Genomic DNA, 19,848 nt, shown 5'->3' on the forward strand with positions numbered 1-19,848 from the left:
CATGAAGTATTTTTTCCCAGGAATGGGGAATTGAAAACTAGAAGGCATAGGTTTAAGGTGAGCGGGGATAGATTTAAGAAGGACCTGAGGGGCAACTTCTTCACACAGAGAGTAGTGTGTGTATGGAATGGGTTGCCAGAGAAAGTGGTTGAGGCAGGTACAATAGTAATATTTAAAAAACATTTGGATAGGTACATGGATGGGAAGGATTTAGAGGGATATGGACCAAATGCAGGCAATTGGAAATAGCTGAGTGGGCACCATGGTCAGCATGGTCCAGTTTGAGCTGAAGGGCCTGTTTCCATGCTGTATTACTCTATGACTGCATTAACTCTACTTTCTTTTCACAGATGCTACTAGACCTGTTGAGTTTTTCCAGCAAATTCTGATTTTGTTTCTGAGCATATCCACACTCTCTTCATAGCTAAAATGCTCCATTGCAGGCAACATCCTGGTGAATCTTCTCTGCACCCTCTCCAGCACAATCACATCCTTCCCATTGTGTGTTGAGCAGAACTGCACACAGTACTCCAGCTTTGGCCTAACCAAAGTTTTGTATGGATCCAACATAACTTCCCTTCTGTTATAATCTATGCCACATGGACAAAAGTGTGTCCAGTACGCCTTCTTAACCATCCTATGAACCTGATCTCCTACCTTCAGGATCTGTCAACAAGCATGTTGCTCTGAGCTTCCTAGTGTCCTACCATTCATTGAGTACTCCCTTGTCTCTTGTTTTCAGGTTAACTTCCATATGCCATTGATCTGCCCATCCAAACAACCCGTCTATATCTTTCAATGACCTAAAACATTCTTCCTCACTATTAGCCATGCAGCCAATCTTCATGCCATCTGCAAACGTACTTATAAATATCATGTTGTCTTTTGAGAAATGGGAGAGATTAGCTGCACAATTTATTCATAGCAAACCTTCTCCAATTCAGTTGGCTCTTAGCAGGTTTCTCTGTAAAAGAAAGCAGACCAAACAAGCACCTTCTCCCAGCCACTCACTGCTCGAACAGATCCAGCAGCATCCACAACAAAGCAAGCAGTTATCAATCATGTGATTTTTAGGAAGCCCTGTTAAAGGTGGGGATGAGGTGAGAGTGACAGCCCTTGATATCAAGGCCACATTCGACCAAGTGTGGCTTCAAGGAGCCCCAGCAAAACTGGAATCAATAGGTGACAGGGGTAAAGTCTCTGCTGGTTGGAGTCATACATATGACAATGGTTGTGATCGTTGGAGGTCAGTCATCTTAGTTCAAGGACATTTCTGCACGAGTTCCTCATGGTAGTTCCAAGGCTCAACCATCTTCAGCTGCTTTATCAATGACCTTCCCTCTATCATAGGGTCAGAAGTGGGGATGTTTGCCAAGGATTGCACAAATGTTCAGCACCATTCACGACTTCTCAGATACCGAAGCAGTTCATGTTCAAATGCAACAAGATTGGACAATATCCAGGCAATGACCATCTCCATTAAGAGACAATCTAACCACTGCTCCTTGACATTCAATGGTGTTACCATCACTGAATCCCCCACTATCAACGTCTTGGGGTTACAATTGATTAGAAACTGAAACTGACTCACCACATGAACATAGTAGCTACAACATCATGTCACAGGCTAGAAATACTGCAGCAAGTAATTTACCTCTTGACTCCCCAAAGTCTGTCCATCATTTACAAGGCACAAGTCAGGAGTGTGATGGAATACTCCCCACTTGCCTGGATGAGTGCAACCCCAACAACACTCAAGAAGCTTGACACCATCCAGGACAAAGCAGTCTGTTGGATTGACACCACATTCATAAACATCCATTCCCTCCACTGCCAAAGCTCAGTAGCAGCAGTACGTAATATCTACAAGATGGTCTGCAGAAAATCACCAAAAATGCTTAGACGCACCTTCCAAACCCAGGACCACTTCCATCTAGAAGGACAAGGACAACTGATGCATGTGAACACCACCTACTGTGAGCTTATCTCCAAGCCACTCGCCATCCTGACTTGGAAATATATCACTATTCATTCACTGTCACTGGGCCAATGTCCTGGAATTCTCTCCCTAACAGCATTGTGGGTCAATCTATAGCATTTGGACTGCAGTGATTCAAAAAGGCAGCTCACCACCTTCTCAAGGGCAACTAAGGACAAGCAATAAATGCTGGCCAGCCACTAATGCCCACGTCTGAGAATAAAAAAAAACAGATTCTAATCAGTTCAGCAAACTTTCATTGAGGTCTTTTAAAGAAACAACTCTAGGTATGTCACCAAACTTGAAATAAATTTGCTTTTCCAAAATCCTTCAAAAGTTAAGCTCTTGAAGCATATTAATTATAAAGCATCTTCTGTAAATTACTATCCCAACCAGGTAACCAATCTAGCTGATAAAGAGAAGGATCCTGTATGCTCTATTATCTTTGCCTGACCTGCCATCTTCAATCCAATCTAGCTGGATGCTAGTCGGGAGTCTACAGTGCTTCATGTCAACAATACTCTAATATTTGATGTGTGACAATGTAAAATGTAGACTCGAAAGAGTTCATTGAGTCTATGGAATTAATAGCTTGGAGATACTGCTGCATTATAAATATAACAGTCTTAATTTAAATGAAGCCTGGGACACCTCAAGTTAAAGATTAAGACCAACGCCAATTCAGTTGGAACAAAAACAAAGTTGCTGGAAAAGCTCAGCAGGTCTGGCAACATCTGCGAAGGAAAAAACAGAGTTAACGTTTCGGGTCCGGTGACCCTTCCATTCTGAGGAGCAGTCACCGGATTGAAACGTTAACTCTGTTTTTTCCTCCACAGATGCTGCCAGACCTGCTGAGATTTTCCAGCAATTTTGTTTTTGTTCCTGATTTACAGCATCCGCAGTTCTTTTGGTTTTTATTTACCAATTCAGTTGGAACTGCTGACCTCACTTATTGGTAGTAATGTGACATTGACACTTGTGAGTAATCAGCAACAATTATACTGAACATAACTATTTTCCAAGATGGTTAGAGAGGACATCTTGTATTGGGACCTTTGCTTTTCTTGATAAGGATGTAGATCATTAATATATATGTGCGGGACAACTGCAAAATTTTCTGACAGCAAAATTTGGAAGAATTATATGTTTAATGCAGAGAAGTGTGAGGTGATGCATTAGGATGAACTTGGAAAGACTACATAAAATAATGGTGCAATTGAAAGGAGGCTGCAGGAACAGATGGACCTGGATGTACATGTGTGCAGACCATTGAAGATGGCAGGTCAGGCAAAGATAATAGAGCATACAGGATCCTTCTCTTTATCAATAGGCACATAGTGTACAGGAGCAAGGCAGCGATGTTGAACGTACGCAAGTTACTTGTTAAATTTCAGCAAGAGTATTGGGTATAGTTCTGGGCACCAATTTACAGGAAGGTTGGGAATGCAGTGGAGAGAGTTCAGAAATGATCTACATGAATGGTTCCAAGAATTAGAATCTTTAGTTATGAGGATAGGTTGAAGAAGTTGGGACTGTTCTCCTAGCAGAGAAGAAGGCTAAGAGGATGTCTGATAGAGGTTTTCAAAATCACAAGGAGACTGGATCGAGTAAATAGGAAGAAATTGCTCCTGCTTGTAAAAGGTACAGGAGGGCACAGAATTTAAGTGATTTGCAGAAGAAGCAATGGTGATATGAGAAATGCTTTCACTCAGTGAGTAGCTAGGATCTGAAATGCACTGCCAGGAAACATGACATTCAAGACGGTACTGAATGATTATTTGGATTAAAATAATGTGGAAGGGTGTGGGGAAAATGCAGGAAATTGGTATTAAGAAAGGATGCTAATTTGAAGTGCTGATGCAGGTATAGTGGGCCATTTGGCCTCCTGTACTATAAAACTTCTGTAATTCTGTTCTAAAATGTCTCAAAGCTACTGAACCCGCAATGTTTTTATGTCAGGTAGTTGATGGCATGCCTTGGGAGAAGGGGGAATCTGTGGATCAGAGCATTTGTGGGTTCAATGCTTCAACACGAAAGAGGCTTAATACCACGGAGGACAAAGAAGTCTACTGAATTGAAATCCCTGCCACTACACTAAAGATCAGTCTCTTTCACTTGTCTGTAGCTACATATGTACCATGTATGGATTGTGCTGCTGCAACTCATTTACAGAACCTTCCTTTCCAGCAACCCCTAGAAACCAAAAAGGACAAAGAATTAAAACCATCAGGGCATTAGCACTTCCAATTCATAAATCAACTTAACTTGCACAAATATAATTACTTCTTCATGGTCAGTGAGTCAAAATAATGGAGCTCCCTTTGTAACTGCATCCTGGGAACATCATCACCTGCAGACAGTGCAATAATTCAAGATAAAACCTACCACCACCTACTCACAAGGAACACGGGCATTTATTAAAGCTAATCAAAATCCTATTAATACTTTTTCTCCTCAACCTTTTAAATATTTATACCCACCACTAACTTTACGATAAAAGAAAGTATTTTAAAAAACCAATGAGCAAACAGCATGTTGAAAAGTCAGATGAAGCAGTGATTTGATAAATGAACATTTACTGTTGAAATCTATTGATGCCCTTACAGCCTTCAGAAAGTTCACTCTTAACTAAAATGTGAAACAGAAGTCAATCTCAAGGAAAAATGTCAGTAGCCAATAAGTTATGTTGGAGATGTGACACTGTGCATGGGAAATCATTGTATATGGTCTTTCTCATAACTATCTCTGATGTTGTTTTTCTAATTCTTTCTTTTTTCTTCTGTTTTTATTTTTCCCTTTCTCTTCTTTGCAACTGCTCTTCCCCCAACCCTTCTTAATTCTGCCTTTGTCCTCTGTGTCTTTGTTATTATTTTCTTCCAGCTTTCAGATGCTGGGATATATGGTAGTGTGGGAGATAGAAGAATCACTGAGGTCTGCAGATGACATTGTGTATCCGGGAAAAATGCAATCCTCAGTGGTTCCTGCAGCTCCCCTAATCACTTATACTTCCTCCCAGTCCATTGCTCTCATTCAATTCCCTGTCTTTTCAGTTGGTGAACAGTAGACGGAGGTGTGATAGGCATCAGCATCTCATTGCAACCTCCTTGAGAAACAACATGGTAGTCCTTGGGGCCTCCAACTATTTTAGCACAGCCCCATTTAGCTTTTGATTTAACCTTAGCTAAATTTTAGACTGTCGTACAGATCCAGAGGTTGGGTCAAGTTAGATTTGATGCAAATAAAGTAGTACATGAGTAAAGGAACACAGATATTTGCCAGAGTTGTTTTTTAGCTTAGAAAAAAAGAGAATTTGGATATGTTTATTTACAAACTATTGTAAGTAACTAATCATTAAAAAAACTTGTCAATTTTTTCATCTGTCGGTCTTTAAGTTGAAATAAGATACTATTAATTTATTCAGAAAATTATAAACTGATTTTGGAGCTCGCTGAAATAACACAGCAAGCAATATCTGAATATTTTTAAGGCAGAAATGGATAGATTCTTGTCAAGCACAAGGGTGGAAGGTTATTGAGTGTAGGCAGGAATGTGGATTTGTGGTTACAGTCAGATCAGCCATTATTGTGTTAAATGGTGGAGCAGACTTGAGCGGCCAAATGGGCTCCAGTGGGAGTGTAATGAGTACCCCACTTACAAATGTAAGTCAGACTTGTGCTATTCTTTCACTGAGATTACAGCAGTGGAGCATTAGCAGCTCCAAGGAAACTTGTGGCCATTCTGATTAAAATGATCAGTACAGGGATTATGTAGATATTGGTAACTTATTTTTGCATAAGTGGTAACTTATTTTATTGTTTCATGACATATGGTTAAGTCAGCATTTATTGCCCTTGAGAAGGCGGTGCTGAGCTGCCTACTTGAATCAGTGCAATTCAAGTGGTGCAAGTACACCTGCAACTCTATGTGTGTGTGTCTGTGTGTGTGTATATAGGAGAGAGAGAGAGAGAGTGTGTGTGTATGTGTATAGGAGAGAGAGAATGTGTGTGTGTGTGTATAGGAGAGAGAGAGAGTGTGTGTATGTGTATAGGAGAGAGAGAGTGTGTGTGTGTGTGTGTGTGTGTGTGTGAAAGAGAGTGTGTGCATGTGCGAGAGTGTGAGTGTGTGCATGGGTTTGAGAGAGTGTATGAGTGTATGAGAGTGTGAGTGCGTGTGTGTGACAGAGTGCGTGTGTGCATGCATGTGTATGCGTGAGTGTGCGTGCGTGAGACTGTGTGTGGGACTGTGTGTGGGAAAGACAGTGTGTGTCTGTGCGCGCCTGTGTGCGTGGTGAGAGACAGAATTTTTTAAGGTCCTTAATGAGTGCCAAACAAGTTGGTTCCTTTGTCCTGCTTACTGTTGAGTTTCTCCTCAAACTGAATACAAATGGGAAGGGTGGAAACTATATTTCCCACATAGGGCAGGGATCTGCAGAATAGACACCCATAAAAAATGGCTCATATCAATTACACTGTTAGTGTCACCTTTTTTAGTCTTTGGATAAAAATGCAAGATATATATCTGGTGAAGAACACAATTGAAAGGTAGCAGAAATAGGAGAAACAGAGATGAGATAACAAGGTGTAGAGCTGGATGAATACAGCACCCCGGACAGCATTCTGAACTTTCTGAAGAAGGGTCTAGGCCTGAAACGTCAGCCTTCCTGCTCCTCTGATGCTGCTTGGCCTGCTGTGTTCATCCAGCTCTGCACCTTGTTATCTCAGACTCCATCATCGGCAGTTCCTACTATCTCAGAAACAGAGATGATCCCATCTTTGCTGAATATCATGGTCTATGTGCTGTTCAAAATATTGATGTAGCACCGTGGCAACTTTGCTGTTCAGAGATGATAAGTGGCGAGGTAGAAATTTCAGGCAGATTCATTTTCCTTAAAGATTACCTATGATTGCTTGTCTCTCTCAGGAGGTCAAGTGAGTCAACCTTTGGCTAACCAAAAAAACAAAGAATTGCGGATGCTGGAAATCAGAAACAAAATCAAAATTGCTGGAGAAACTAAGCAGGTCAAGCAGCATCTGTAGACAGAAAGCAACTTTAACGTTTCGGGTCCAGTAACCCTTCATTAGTCCTGCCTGACCTTCTGAGATTTTCTAGCAATTTCTGATTTTGTTTCAACCTTTGGCTAAACTGGATGTGGCCTTTTGGGCCACTTTGCCTTTTCCGTTGTTGTATTTTCTTTTTTGTAACTTTTGATGTACTGAAGCTTTTAAAAAAATGTTGATCCAAGTCTAGAAATCCAACAGAAATTCGTTAGTGCTGCTGAATTTCTAATAAATTGAATGAGCATTTATTCAGCAGATTTATTGAATGATACAGTATAGAAGGCTCATCCTGACTGTGGCGAGTCTTTGATGGAACTAACTAATTAATCTTCCATTTGCTTTTTACAAAACCCTGAAAATTCTTCTTTAAAGTATTTACTCAATTCTCTTCAAAAGTTAAGACTGAATTTCCTTCCATCCCTCTTTCAGGCAATGCATTCCAAATCACAATAACTTGATGCTCCCTGTGTTGCCTCTGCATTTCTGTCAATTACTTTAAGTCTTTGTCCTTCATTACCAATCTGTTGGCCTTTGGAAATCAGTATTTGTATATTACTCCACAAAAGTCATTCTTTATTTTGAACACCTATAACATACATTTATGCAGTATATTGAACATAATGAAACAAGTTAAGAGGCTTCACAGGCACTTATAAAACAAAGCACGAGATTGAGCCACGTTTTAGGTTAGATGACCAAATGCTTGGCCAGAGGTTTTACATAGTGTGTTCAAGGAGGAAAGTGAGATGTAAGAAAGGGGTGCGAGTTTAGAACAGGGAACAGTTTGATCATAAAGTCTTGAGGAACACTCAGTTCAGGATTCACTCACACACTGTGGAGGTCTAGTCATAGTTACTGATGGTTTTCTACCTTGAGGCCAGCTCAGGATTGACTGGCTGGTTCAGTCTGGTGGGGAGCTCACCAATGAAGGTCATAGCAGTAGTTAAACCTGCGCTGAGGATGAATGTGTGGGCTGAGGGTAATCTGAATGGGGATGGGGAATGTGGGGGATTACAGCCTTGAGATGTAGATCAAAGACATTGTGGTAGAAGAGGGGGGTGGAAATCTGCAGAAGGCAAGTGAATTCATTATAAATAGCTTAGAGTCATAGAGTCATACAGCAAAGAAACAGACCATTCAGTTCAACCAGTCCATGCTGAGCATTATCCCAAACTAAACTAGTCCCACCTGTCTGCTCCTGGCCCATATAAATCCGAACCCCTCCTATTCATGGACTTATCTAAGTGTCTTTTAAACATTGTAATCATGCCCACATCCGTCACTTCCTCAGGAAGTTCGTTCCACACATGAACCACCCTCTGTGTAAAAAATTGCCCCTCATATATTTTTTGAATCTTTCTCCTCTCACCTTAAAAATATGCCATCAGTCCTGAAATCCCCCATCCTCGGGAAAAGAGGCCCACCATTAACCCTATCTATACCTCTTATGATTTTATAAACCTTTATATACTTCCAATATACCTTAGCGAAAGAATGATTTCTTTCTACAGTTTTCATATTTATTATAAGTGCAGATAAAGATAGTACATCCCTGAAGTATTTCTACATTCAGCCTTACGAGTTTCATGCAGGACTATAACATTAAACAAACAAGCACGAGCTGTACAACACAGTGTAATGCTGCAATGAACACATTTTTCACTGCTGGAATCAATCTTCACAAATGAGTTGCATTGATTTCTACCTTTTCACAAGTCAGCATCTATGAACTAAATGTTTAAATTAAAATTTATAGGCACAGCTCTAGAATCCTAGCGTTAAAGAAGTGTATTTCTGCTGGGGTTTCCCAAACACCCAAAGTTCATTCAGTAGCTCACATATTTTGTGGTTTCCAGAGTTCTCCAGTTGAGATATCAGCATGTGGCTTGGCCCATGGGAATACACTCGTTCAAAATGAGAAGTTGGAAATGTTTCTGAGCAAGGACAACCTTTCTAAAACTGTGAGCCATAAGGATGCCTCAAGGTGGAGGCCTCCTTAGAAGTATGAGGTTATACTATAATAGCCGAGCAGGAAGCTACTGCAGTACTGAGGAGAAGCCCTTCTGAAGGATTGTCAGGGCAGTGCAGAAGGCCTTTCCCCTCCTGCTGAAGACCCACCAAAGAGACCGGGAGCCTTGGGCTCTGAAAGCCCTGTAAGCCACCAGAGGGAGGCTGCCTTTGTTGAGCTTGTAGCCCTCGCCATGTGGTGGTAGGGCCACTCTGCCATTGGAGAAATGCAAATGAGCTTAAACATTGCCCTTAATTGGGAGCTTCCCACCAGCCCCATCCGTAGTCCTGCTGTAGCATACGGCCAATCTACATCTGGCCTGCTCCCGAGAAACATCCACAAAGATAGCAGTGTTTCTCCAGGTGGCTGGCTGCTATTTCCCAGTCCTCTCAATCCACTGCAGCCTGGAAAGGTCTGTTTGGTGTTCTGTTAATTGGCCTATTCATTGAAACCCAGGCACAGCCCATTAGAAATCAAATAAACTCCTGCCTGTTGTCCAGCTGCAGTGAATTCGATTATGTTTTCTAGTTTGTTTACAGCAGGCACCAAGTCACAGATGGAATCATTACCACACTAATGGAAATGTGTGTGGCTAGACAAATATCACTTAAATACAATGAAGACAGATTTACAGCAACAAAGTAATTCCATTATGTCTTAGATATTTGTAGCCTTCAGATCATTGTTAAGAATAATTATTTTTTGATATTGCATGTAATTCTTATGCATGCATATGTAAAGTTTTATGTATATGCACGAGTGCATTATGTGTGAGCAAACCAGAGTTTGAGAGGTTCTAGCACAATGAGATACTTTATGAGTACTTTGTATTCAAATTCGGACCTACCAATGGCCATCATGTAGTCCCAGCGGTCCAGCAGACACATATTGAACTTCAGGCCATCTGCAGTTTGTCCCTGGACAATTAATGAAACATTCCTGTCTAAATTCTCACACACAGCATTTGTCCATGAGATTAGGAACCAGCAGACTATCAGCAGAATGATTCCCAACATCCTCACCACTCTCCAGCTGGTCATGTAAGGGACTCGTTGTGCAGTCCGTGACAGGAAAACCTTCAAAACTCTGCAATTTAAGAATGGATAAAATCAGTGCTCATTCCAATTAACATTAGCTCACTAGCAGTAACAAAGCCAATTAGCAGTGAACTCACATGCATTGAACATGGTGAAAAGAGTGAAAGAAATTCCACTGTGTCAAATTATTTGCAAGTAAGTTAATGGACTATTACTACAACTCTATAGCACCCTTTTCCTTTAGTGTCATTTTGATTCATTTTCCATTGTTTTGGCCTATAATGAGTAGGGAGTGTAGACCTTCACTCACACAATTAAAATAGTTGTCATGATTCATGAAGCACTTAGTATTTGTCTGAACACTTGGAATTATTTTAATACAGTCATTCTAGTTCAGCTGCAAAAGTGAGCAGAACCCTTTGTCCTCCCCATGCCAGGTTTGGTGGTGGTGATGTGGGAGATGGGTGGGGATCAATTAATTAAGCAGCAGCGTGATGGATAGGTACCAGCCACCTTCCTGTCTCCATCCCGATTTAGGAATCTTGCTCAGATGGATCAATTACCTGCAGCAGCCACTAACTTCAGAGTGGCACCGCTGAGTACAGAGGGGCTGCCAGCCTCTGATTGGCCAGCAACTCTCAGAAGGTGGGATTTGCATCCCTGAGGTCATTTATCCTGAGGGAAGTCAGCCACTGGTCTGTCAAGTGTTTTAGTGAAAATGATGCAGCACGCATTGCCCAAAAAGTGCAATGCTGGACGTTTTCCTGGCTCTCCACATGGCGGACTCAGACCCCTGTCTCCATCATAATGTCCTACCCATTTTGCAGCCAACTCTTCCTCTGAAGAAACAGAGTCTCATAAACTCAATCAGAATTTAGGAAACCATAGAAATATAAAACAACAGAAAAGTTACAGCACAGAAAGAACCAGAAAAAAACAAATAGAAAGGTGATCATAGTTGCACGAAAACAACAAATGCTGGAGATCACAGCAGGTAAGGCAGAATCCATGGAGAGAACAAGCTAATGTTTCAAGTCGAGATGACTCTTCAGAGCCGATCAGAGCCTCATCAGCTCTGATGAGGAGTCATCTAGACTTGAAACATTAGCTTGTTCTCTCCATGGATGCTGCCTTACCTGCTGTGCTCTCCAGCATTTGTTGTTTTCAGTACAGATTCCAGCCTCTGCAGTAATTTGCTCCTCGATCATAGTTGCATGATTTTTTTGTGAACATTTGGCATTGTTGGCAATTTTACACTGAAAACATTTCCCATTCAGTGAGTTCCTGATGTTAATCATTTTGCTGCTCTGTGGCACACAGTGGAAATTGACTGCTACCTCACAAATAGGAAAGAGAAATCAGAACATCATCTACCGCTAAATATAGAGCAGGCTTTATAGGGACAAGGAAAGTGTGCTTCTATTATTTCCTAGCTCCTTTCCAAATCTACAATACGCATGCTGCCCCTTATCCTTCATATACTTCTGGTGAGCAGAATTGAGAAGTATAATCAGTTTCCTTCCCTAAAGGACATTAGTGAAGCAGATGGGTTTTTCCAACAATTGACAATGGATCCATGGTCATGGATAGTTTCTTAATTCTGGATCTTTTATTGAATTCAAATCCCACCATCTGCTGTGGTGAACCTCACATGCAGCATAAACAATGTACAAATGAGAAAACCTTGAAGTAACAGGGACACTTTCTATTGACACATAACTCCTGCTTTTGATTCTAAAGTTAAAAAATAACAAACATTCTATTAAATTAGCACCAACTAATTCACCTGCAGTAACGTGCTATTGCTATTCATACATGCAGACTTTGTAATCCACAAGACTGGAATCTAAATTTCACCCGTTAGCTTTTTTTTCTTTATTCATTCATGGGATGAGGGCATCACTGGCCAAGCAGCATTTATTGCCCATCCCTAATTGCCCAGAGGGAAGTTCAGAGTCAACCACATTGCTGTGGGTCTGGAGTCACATGTAGGCCAGACCAGGTAAGGATGGCAGTTTCCTTCCCTAAAGGACATTAGTGAACCAGATGCGTTTTTCCTGACAATCGACAAAGGATTCATGGTCATCATTAGACTGTTGATTCCAGGTATTTTTTATTGAATTCAAATACCACCATCTGCCATGGCAGGATTTGACCCTGGGTCCCCAGAACATTATCTGGGTCTCTAGATTAACAGTCCAGCAATAATACCACTAGGCCATTGCCTCCCCATAAGTACTGGAGTACTTAAAACTCCTGTATAAAAAGAATCAGGAGACAAAGACCATCAGGATGCTACATTGCCTTTAAAATACACTGCTATCCTTCAGAGAAAGAAACTTGACAACCTTACCTGATCTGGATCTATACGTAACTCCAATCCCACACCAATGTAGTTATTTTAACAGTCTTTTTGTGTGGTCTATGGAAACACAGTAGTATATAAGTTGATATCTCGTTTCAGTAGAAAGCAAACCGCCACGTCACCCAATTCCAATCGTATATCTCTGTGCACCACAATGACTTTGAAATCACTTTCCAGACCATGGATGACCAATAAATGATAGCCTTGCTTTCAATGCCTCTATCCCAAGAATAAATCAATGTAACTGCACTTTTGGCAGTTTTACCTTCCTTTCATCCACAGAAAACTCAACTGAAGACTCTCAACTCTTCTCCAAGGGTGACCCAAAGAATAGATCAGAAAATACATGTGAAAAAAGCCTTTGCCCTCCTTTGGTTCTCCTGCCTCCTTGTCCTACCTAATACCTTCTACTACCAAAAACAGACATTGTTTCACTCCAGGTCTAGAGAGTTAATTCAGAGATGTGTAGCAGAAAGATTAGTAATCAGTTTCATTCTCTGTGTGCCAATCTAAAGATGTATTTCATGCCTTTAGGCACAATTTCTCCTAAATGGTAGGTCTGACAGCGCTGTGTGATCAAACTGCATGAGCAACATAAGAAATGTTCTCGCTGTGATCTGAGAATCAGACAATTGGTTTCCATGAGCAGTGATATTATCACTCGACTATTAATCCAGAAATCAGGTAATGTTTTGAGAAGCCGGGTTTGAATTCCATCAAGGCAGATGGTGGAATTTGAATTTAATAAAAAAAGTCTGGAATTAAAAGTCTAAAGCCATTGTTGGAAAAATCCCACCTGGTTCACTAATTTCCTTTAGAAAGGAAACCACTGTCCTTATTTGGCCTGGCCAACATGTGACTCCAGACTCACAAAAATGTGGTTGACTCTTAACTGCTAACTGGGCAATTAGGGATGGACAATAAATGCTGGTCTAGCCAGTGATATCCCATTCCTGTCAATGAATAAATAAAAAAGAAAGCTTGCTGTTGCTTTTGCTGCCATCTGGTTCCCTCTGAGTTCATCAAGTCACCTCAGCAAGTCCAAACATAGGGAATGAGAATGGAACCCAGGTTTGACACTCGGGTCTGTGAAGACAGAGCATCTCGCTGCAAATGGAATACGGTGCGTAAAATCTCACGAGCTCACCTGCATCGTATGCCTAGCTCAGGTAAAGCACTTTCAATTGACCATGAGGGAAAGTGTACACTGAAAACATCCTGTGAAACCTCTAGTGGACCAGCCCCCCTCTGGTAGGCCTAGTGTGTAGCCTCAGGTGGATGTGGGAACATCACCCAGAATGCAAGTGACTGTAATGGCAAAACAGTCATATGGACATGAGTGTTCACTCCAAGGTAATCCGATCTTGAGCAATGGAACTTTGTTCAAGACTGTAGTGTCCACCATGCACTTGTAAACTTGAGGCCACTTGAGAGAAGGGTGGTGCTGCCCAAGCCTCGCAAACAGAAGGGCCACAGTGATAAGCACCCTGTGCAGCTCCATTTCCCAGGCCCTGGCTTCCACAGAGGCCCAGAATCAACGCTCCAGTCTGTTTACTTGTCTAAGAAAGTTAAAGACCAGAAGGAAGGAGCATTCCTGCAACTCCTGAAAATAACTGAAATCGGAGGAAACTGGAAGGAGCATTATATTTTAAATAGTCACAAAGTTAGGAGAAAAGTTCCAATTGAAAGCCCAAAATACCACTATGATTGATCTTGAACTCACTGTTCTCCTCATGTCATCAGACTGATAGTTGATAATGTTCAAACGCAGTCGCTTCCTTGCCTGATCCATCAACCTTTGGGGCACACAGCCTACATGTCTAGCATCACACCAGAACTGAACCCATTCACCGCATCACTTAACTGTTTGTCTGACTGAACATCTTTTTAGCTTGATGGCAGCATCGTGCTGGTGGAGAACACCACATTAGAAAGGCATCATGGGTCAGTGCAGATTTGGTGGGCTAAAGGGCCTGTTCCTGTGCTGTACTGCTCTTTGTTCTTTGTGATACAACTGCATTGCTGCAATATGAAAAAGCTAGTTTCAACTATTGGTCAATACCTCACCGACTTAAGCTATCTATATGCTTCTGTGGATTCTTTGTGCCCTGTTAACAACTTGCTTTCACACCTAACGTTCTACTGTAACAAAATTTTGCCACAATAATTGATCCCTCCATCCAAGTAATTAAAACAGGGTGTAAATAGTTGAGAACAAAAACAAAGTTGCTGGAAAAGCTCAGCAGGTCTGGCAGCATCTGTGGAGGAGAAAACAGAGTTAACGTTTCGGGTCCAGTGACCCTTCCTCAGAACAGCAAATAGTTGATGTACCAGTACTGATTCCTGCAGCACTCCACTAGTTACAGTTTGCCAACATAAAAATAAGCAATTTATTTTAACTTTTGAGGAAGGATAGTTCCAACAGACGGACCAAGTGAAGAGTCAGTAGTGATGTAATTTGTCCCATGTAGTAAATATAATTCACACTTATATGTGTGAACTTTAACAAACTTTATTTATAAGGCATGGTAAGAGAGGCCATGCATCTTTTTTTGATTAATTGACTGATTGATTGATTGATTTTATTGTCACATATACCGAAATACAGTGAAAAGCTTTGTTTACAAGTGGTACAGGCAGATCACAGCAAGCAAAGGATTTACAGATCAAAAAGACATGGAGGCATACAGATTACATTGCAGGTTACATTGTTTGAGGCTAGAATCCATTCAACAGTCTGATAACGGGCGGAAAGAAGCTGTTCCTGGACCAGCTGGTGCATGAGTTTAGGCTTCTGTATATTCTGCCTGACGGAAGAGATTGTAGGAGGTCATTACCGGGCTGTGATGTGTCTGATGATATTGGCCGCCTTTCCATGGCAGCCAGCTGCGTAAATAGTGTCCATGGACGGAAGATTGGCTTCCATGATGGTCTGGGCTGTGCACACCACCTTCTGCAGTTTCTTACAGTCCTGGGCAGAGCAGTTTCCATACCAGGCTGTTATGCACCTGGACAGTATGCTTTCAATGGTGCATCTGTAGAAGTTGGTGAGGGACCTTATGGACATGGTAAATTTCCTGAGCCGCCAGGCGAAGAAGAGATGTTGTTGTGCCTTACATGGGGAATCCAGGACAGGTTGTCGGTTATCGTCACTCCGAGGAACTTGATGCTCTTCACCCTCTCAACCTCAGTTCCATTGATGTAGTTGGGGGTGTGTTCCCCTCCTTTCTTTCTGAAGTCAATGATCAGTTTTTCAGTTTTGCCGATGTTGAGAAATAGATTGTTTTCACGTCACCAGGCCCTCTATCTCCCTTCTGTGGTTTGACTCGTCGTTGTTAGATATCCGTCCCACTACGGTGGTGTTATCAGCGAACTTGTAGAAGGCGTTTGTTTGGAATTTGGCAACACAGTTGTGGGTGTACAGGGAGTGCAGTAGGGGGCTGAGGATGCATCCTTGGGGGGCTCCCGTGTTTAGGGTTATTGTGGAGGAGGTGCAGTTACCAGTCTTCACCGATTGTAGTCGACGGGTTAGAAAGCTGAGGATTCAATTACAGAGGGCAGAGCCAAGACCAAGATCACACAGTTTTGAGATCAGTCTGGAGGGAATAATGGTGTTGAAGGCGGAGCTGTAGTCAATGAGCAGGAATCTGATGTCGGTCTCTTTGTTGTCCAGAAGTTCCAGGGATGAGTGCAGGGCTAGGGATATGGCTTCCTCTGTGGATCTGTTATGTCAGTAGGCAAACTGTAGGGGATTGAGGCAGGTTGGGAGACTGGAGTTGATGTGGGCCATGACCAACCTCTCAAAGCACTTCATGATTATTGAAGTCAGAGCTATTGGGCTGTAGTCATTAAGGCACACTGCACGTGTTTTCTTATGTACGGGGATGATGGTGGTCTTCTTGAAGCAGGTGAGGACTTGTAGGAGGGAGAGGTTGAAGATGTCGGTGAATACCTCCATCACTATCTCTGCACAGGATCCGAGTGCTCAGCCGGGGACACTGTCCGGGCCCATTGCTTTCCTTGGGTTGGCTCCCAGGAAAACTGGTCTGAGTTCTGAAGCGGTGACAGAGGGAACAGGTGTGTCTGGGGCTGTTGGGGCAGGCATCGCCACGCCGGTGGTATTCTGCTCAAACCTAACATAGAAAACATTGGGTGTGTCAGGGAGGGATGTGTCATTGTCCGCCATCTTACACTCTTTCATTTTGTATCCTGTAATGTCGTTTAGGCCTCGCCATAGACAGAGGGAGTCTGTTTGGTAGGTCTGGGCCTCTAACTTGGTCCGGTACTGCCTCTTTGCCTCCCTGATGGCTTTGCGGAGAACATATCTGGATTTTCTGTATTGGTCCGGGTCACCTAACTTGAATGCTGCATGTCTGATCAGCAGGAGGGAGTGGATTTCCTGGTTCATCCGAGGTTTACGGTTGGGAACACTCGGATTGACTTCTTTGGTACACAGTCCTCTGCGCATTTACTAATGAAGTAGTGACGGTGGTGACATACTCATCCAGGTTTTCCGCTGAACACTTCAACACGGTCTAGACCACCAAGTGCAAGCAGTCCCTGAGATGGTCTTCCATTGCCTCGGACCAGTACTGTACAACTTTTTGTGAAGGATTCTCCTGTTTCAGCTTCTGTTTGTGAGCTGGGAGGAGGAACAAAGCGCTGTGGTTGGATTTTCTGAAGCATGCGTGGGGGTTTAAGCGGTAGGTGTCTTTGATGGCTGTGTAGCAGTGGTCCAGAATGTTCAGTGCCCTGATGGGGCAGGAGATGTGTTGGTGGGATTTTGGCATCACCTGCTTGAGGTTGGCTTGGTTGAAGTCACCGGCCGCAATGAACGGGGCCTCAGGGAATTTTGTCACGAGTGTGTTTGTGGCTGTGTAAATCACATCCAGGGCATTCGTCACATCCGTGTAGGGTGGTATGTAGACTGTTGTCAGGACGGCGAGGGTGAACTCTCCTGGTAGGTAATAGGGATGGCATTTTACTGTAAGGTATTCTCGGTCCAGGGAGCAGTGGCTTGCCAGGGTCGCGACATCCGAGCATCGGGAAGCATACCCCACGGTCCTTCGCCTTTCCTGAGGATGCCATGGGGTCCATGCAGTGTATGGAGAACCCATCAGCTTGTATGGCACAGTCAGGATTGGCAGGGGTGAGCCAAGTCTCCGTGAAGCAGAGCACACAACAGTCTCTCAGTTCCCTCTGGTAGGTAAGTCTAGATTTGAGTTTATCCATTTTGTTTTCAATACTTTGGACATTTACCAGGAGTATGCTGGGAGGGGGGTCTTGAAACCACGTAGTTTCAGCCTCACTTTCAGGCCAGCACGGTTTCCCCGTTTCCTTGTAGGTTTCCTGCATCCTGATGGTCCGGGGAGTCGATGCTGTGAGTCTGCTGCTCCTGCAGGGAAGTGAGACAGTTCTGGTTGTGTCTGGACCTTCCCCAGGGCAGCACACCGCGAGGTCGGATTTCGGGCCTGGGCTGGTTTGGTGTCCCTGTGGATAGGTTGCAGTAGTGGAATTTCCAGTCCTGGGTGCTGGTGGAGCGAGACTTCTTTGCATCTGCATCCTGAGAGGCACAGGCTCCAGTTCTAAGGGAAGTGATAGTGCAGTGATATAGTTCCTTTTACATACACTCCGCAGCTGTTCTTGTTGCAAATATGTAATATACTCCTACTTTACGCCCTGCAGCCATTTAATATTCAGTGGCTTAAGGCAAGACTTCCACCTTCATATATGGAGAAAGTTCTGTTTTGAAGAGCTCTCAGCCATACAGATATTGCTGGCACTACCACAGTCCCTGCAGCTCCATGTTTGAGCAGTGTCTGGGACCACAGCTAGGCCACCATGAAGAGGATCTAGTGAAGGTTGAACTGAAGGTGAGCTCTGGGCATTGGTGGATCTCTGGGCATTGATGGAACTTGCTGGACCCGTTGAGGAGAGTCAAGAGATTTGGGAAAGGATGGGTTTGACAATGTGAAGGGGGGAAGAGTTAAAGGGAACTATGGCCTTGGGTGGGTAAGGGGTGCCTTCGATGGACGCAGGGTAACTCTCAAAGTCAGCACTCCCCATTCTCTTGTCTGACATCAGCTTGAGCATCGAAAGCTAAAACTTTATAGACATGGCTAAAAGCAAGTGCTATTGGTGCTAGGTTTCCTTCATGGTGTGGGTCTCCCACTGACAGGTAAATAAGTAACAGGGGCAGCGTGACCATTAATGAGACCATAAGAAATAGGAACAGGAATAAACTGCCCCCACAGCTCTCTGTGGCAAGGAAATCCAAAGACTCATAACCATCTGAGATAATAAATTCTTCCTCATCTCAGTATAAGTTGGCACCCCTTTGTGACTAATGTGGTACATGTGTGATTAATGTGACAACGTAACCATTAATAGGTCCAGGGATGGGTGGGCAGGTGAGCTACTCAATGCTTCCCTCACCCCTGCAAATGTGAGATTGTTTGTAGGTGGACAGGTAGGTGGCAGGGACTTATAAACTTCTAACAGGGTAGATGCAGGGAGGATGTTCCTGATGGTGGGTGTGTCCAGAACCAGGGGTCACAGTCTGAAGATTCAGGATAGATGATTTAGGACGGACATGAGGAGACATTTCTTCACCCAAAGAGTGGTGAGCCTGTGGAATTCAGTACCACGGGAAGTAGCTGATGCCAAAACATTGATTGTGTTCAAGAGGCAACTAGATATAGCACTGGGAGCAAATGGGATCAAAAAGGTTACGGGGAGAAAGCAGGATCAGGCTATTGAGTTGGACGATCAGCCATGATCGTGAAGAATGGCGGAGCAGGCTCAAAGGGTCTCATTACACATTACCAGATCTAAGGCAGCCTGTTGTCTAGATGGTTCAACAAAGAACAAAGAACAAAGAAAATTACAGCACAGGAACAGGCCCTTTGGCCCTCCAAGCCTGCGCCGATCCAGATCCTCTATCTAAGCCTGTCGCATATTTTCCAAGGATCTGTATCCCTCTGCTCCCTGCCCATTCATGTATCTGTCTAGATACATCTTAAATGACGCTATTGTGGCCGCATCTACCACCTCCGCTGGCAACGCGTTCCAGGCACCCACCACCCTCTGCGTAAAGAACTTTCCACGCATATCTCCCTTAAACTTTTCCCCTCTCACCTTGAAATCGTGACCCCTAGTAATTGAGTCCCCTACTCTGGGAAAAAGCTTCTTGCTATCCACCCTGTCTATACCTCTCATGAGGTTCCACAATATCCTGTATATTGATGTAAAACTCATTAGTCCACTGACAAAGTAATTTATATTTTGTAAAAATACAGGTGAATACACATTTCTGTAAGGGTTTTCATCAAAATATCATTAACTCAGATCTATTCCTCAGAAAAATGGCCATATAATGCTGATCCAATAAAAACGTTCCATTA

The 19,848-nt window shown here is 43.0% G+C and overlaps 1 protein-coding gene across 1 annotated transcript in view; it reads right to left on the reverse strand.

Moving 5' to 3' along the window:
• gpr158a (G protein-coupled receptor 158a) overlaps positions 1 to 19,848 on the reverse strand; it is a 529,808-nt gene that overhangs the window by 81,775 nt on the left and 428,185 nt on the right. The window contains exon 7 of the mRNA XM_048614342.1: positions 9,891 to 10,129. Within this exon, the coding sequence (XP_048470299.1) occupies positions 9,891 to 10,129 (239 nt within the window). The remainder of the gene's footprint in view (positions 1 to 9,890; positions 10,130 to 19,848) is intronic.

The sequence above is a fragment of the Rhincodon typus genome, chromosome 2, assembly GCF_021869965.1.
Source record: "Rhincodon typus isolate 14 chromosome 2, sRhiTyp1.1, whole genome shotgun sequence".
In the NCBI taxonomy this organism is placed as follows: Eukaryota; Metazoa; Chordata; class Chondrichthyes; order Orectolobiformes; family Rhincodontidae; genus Rhincodon; species Rhincodon typus.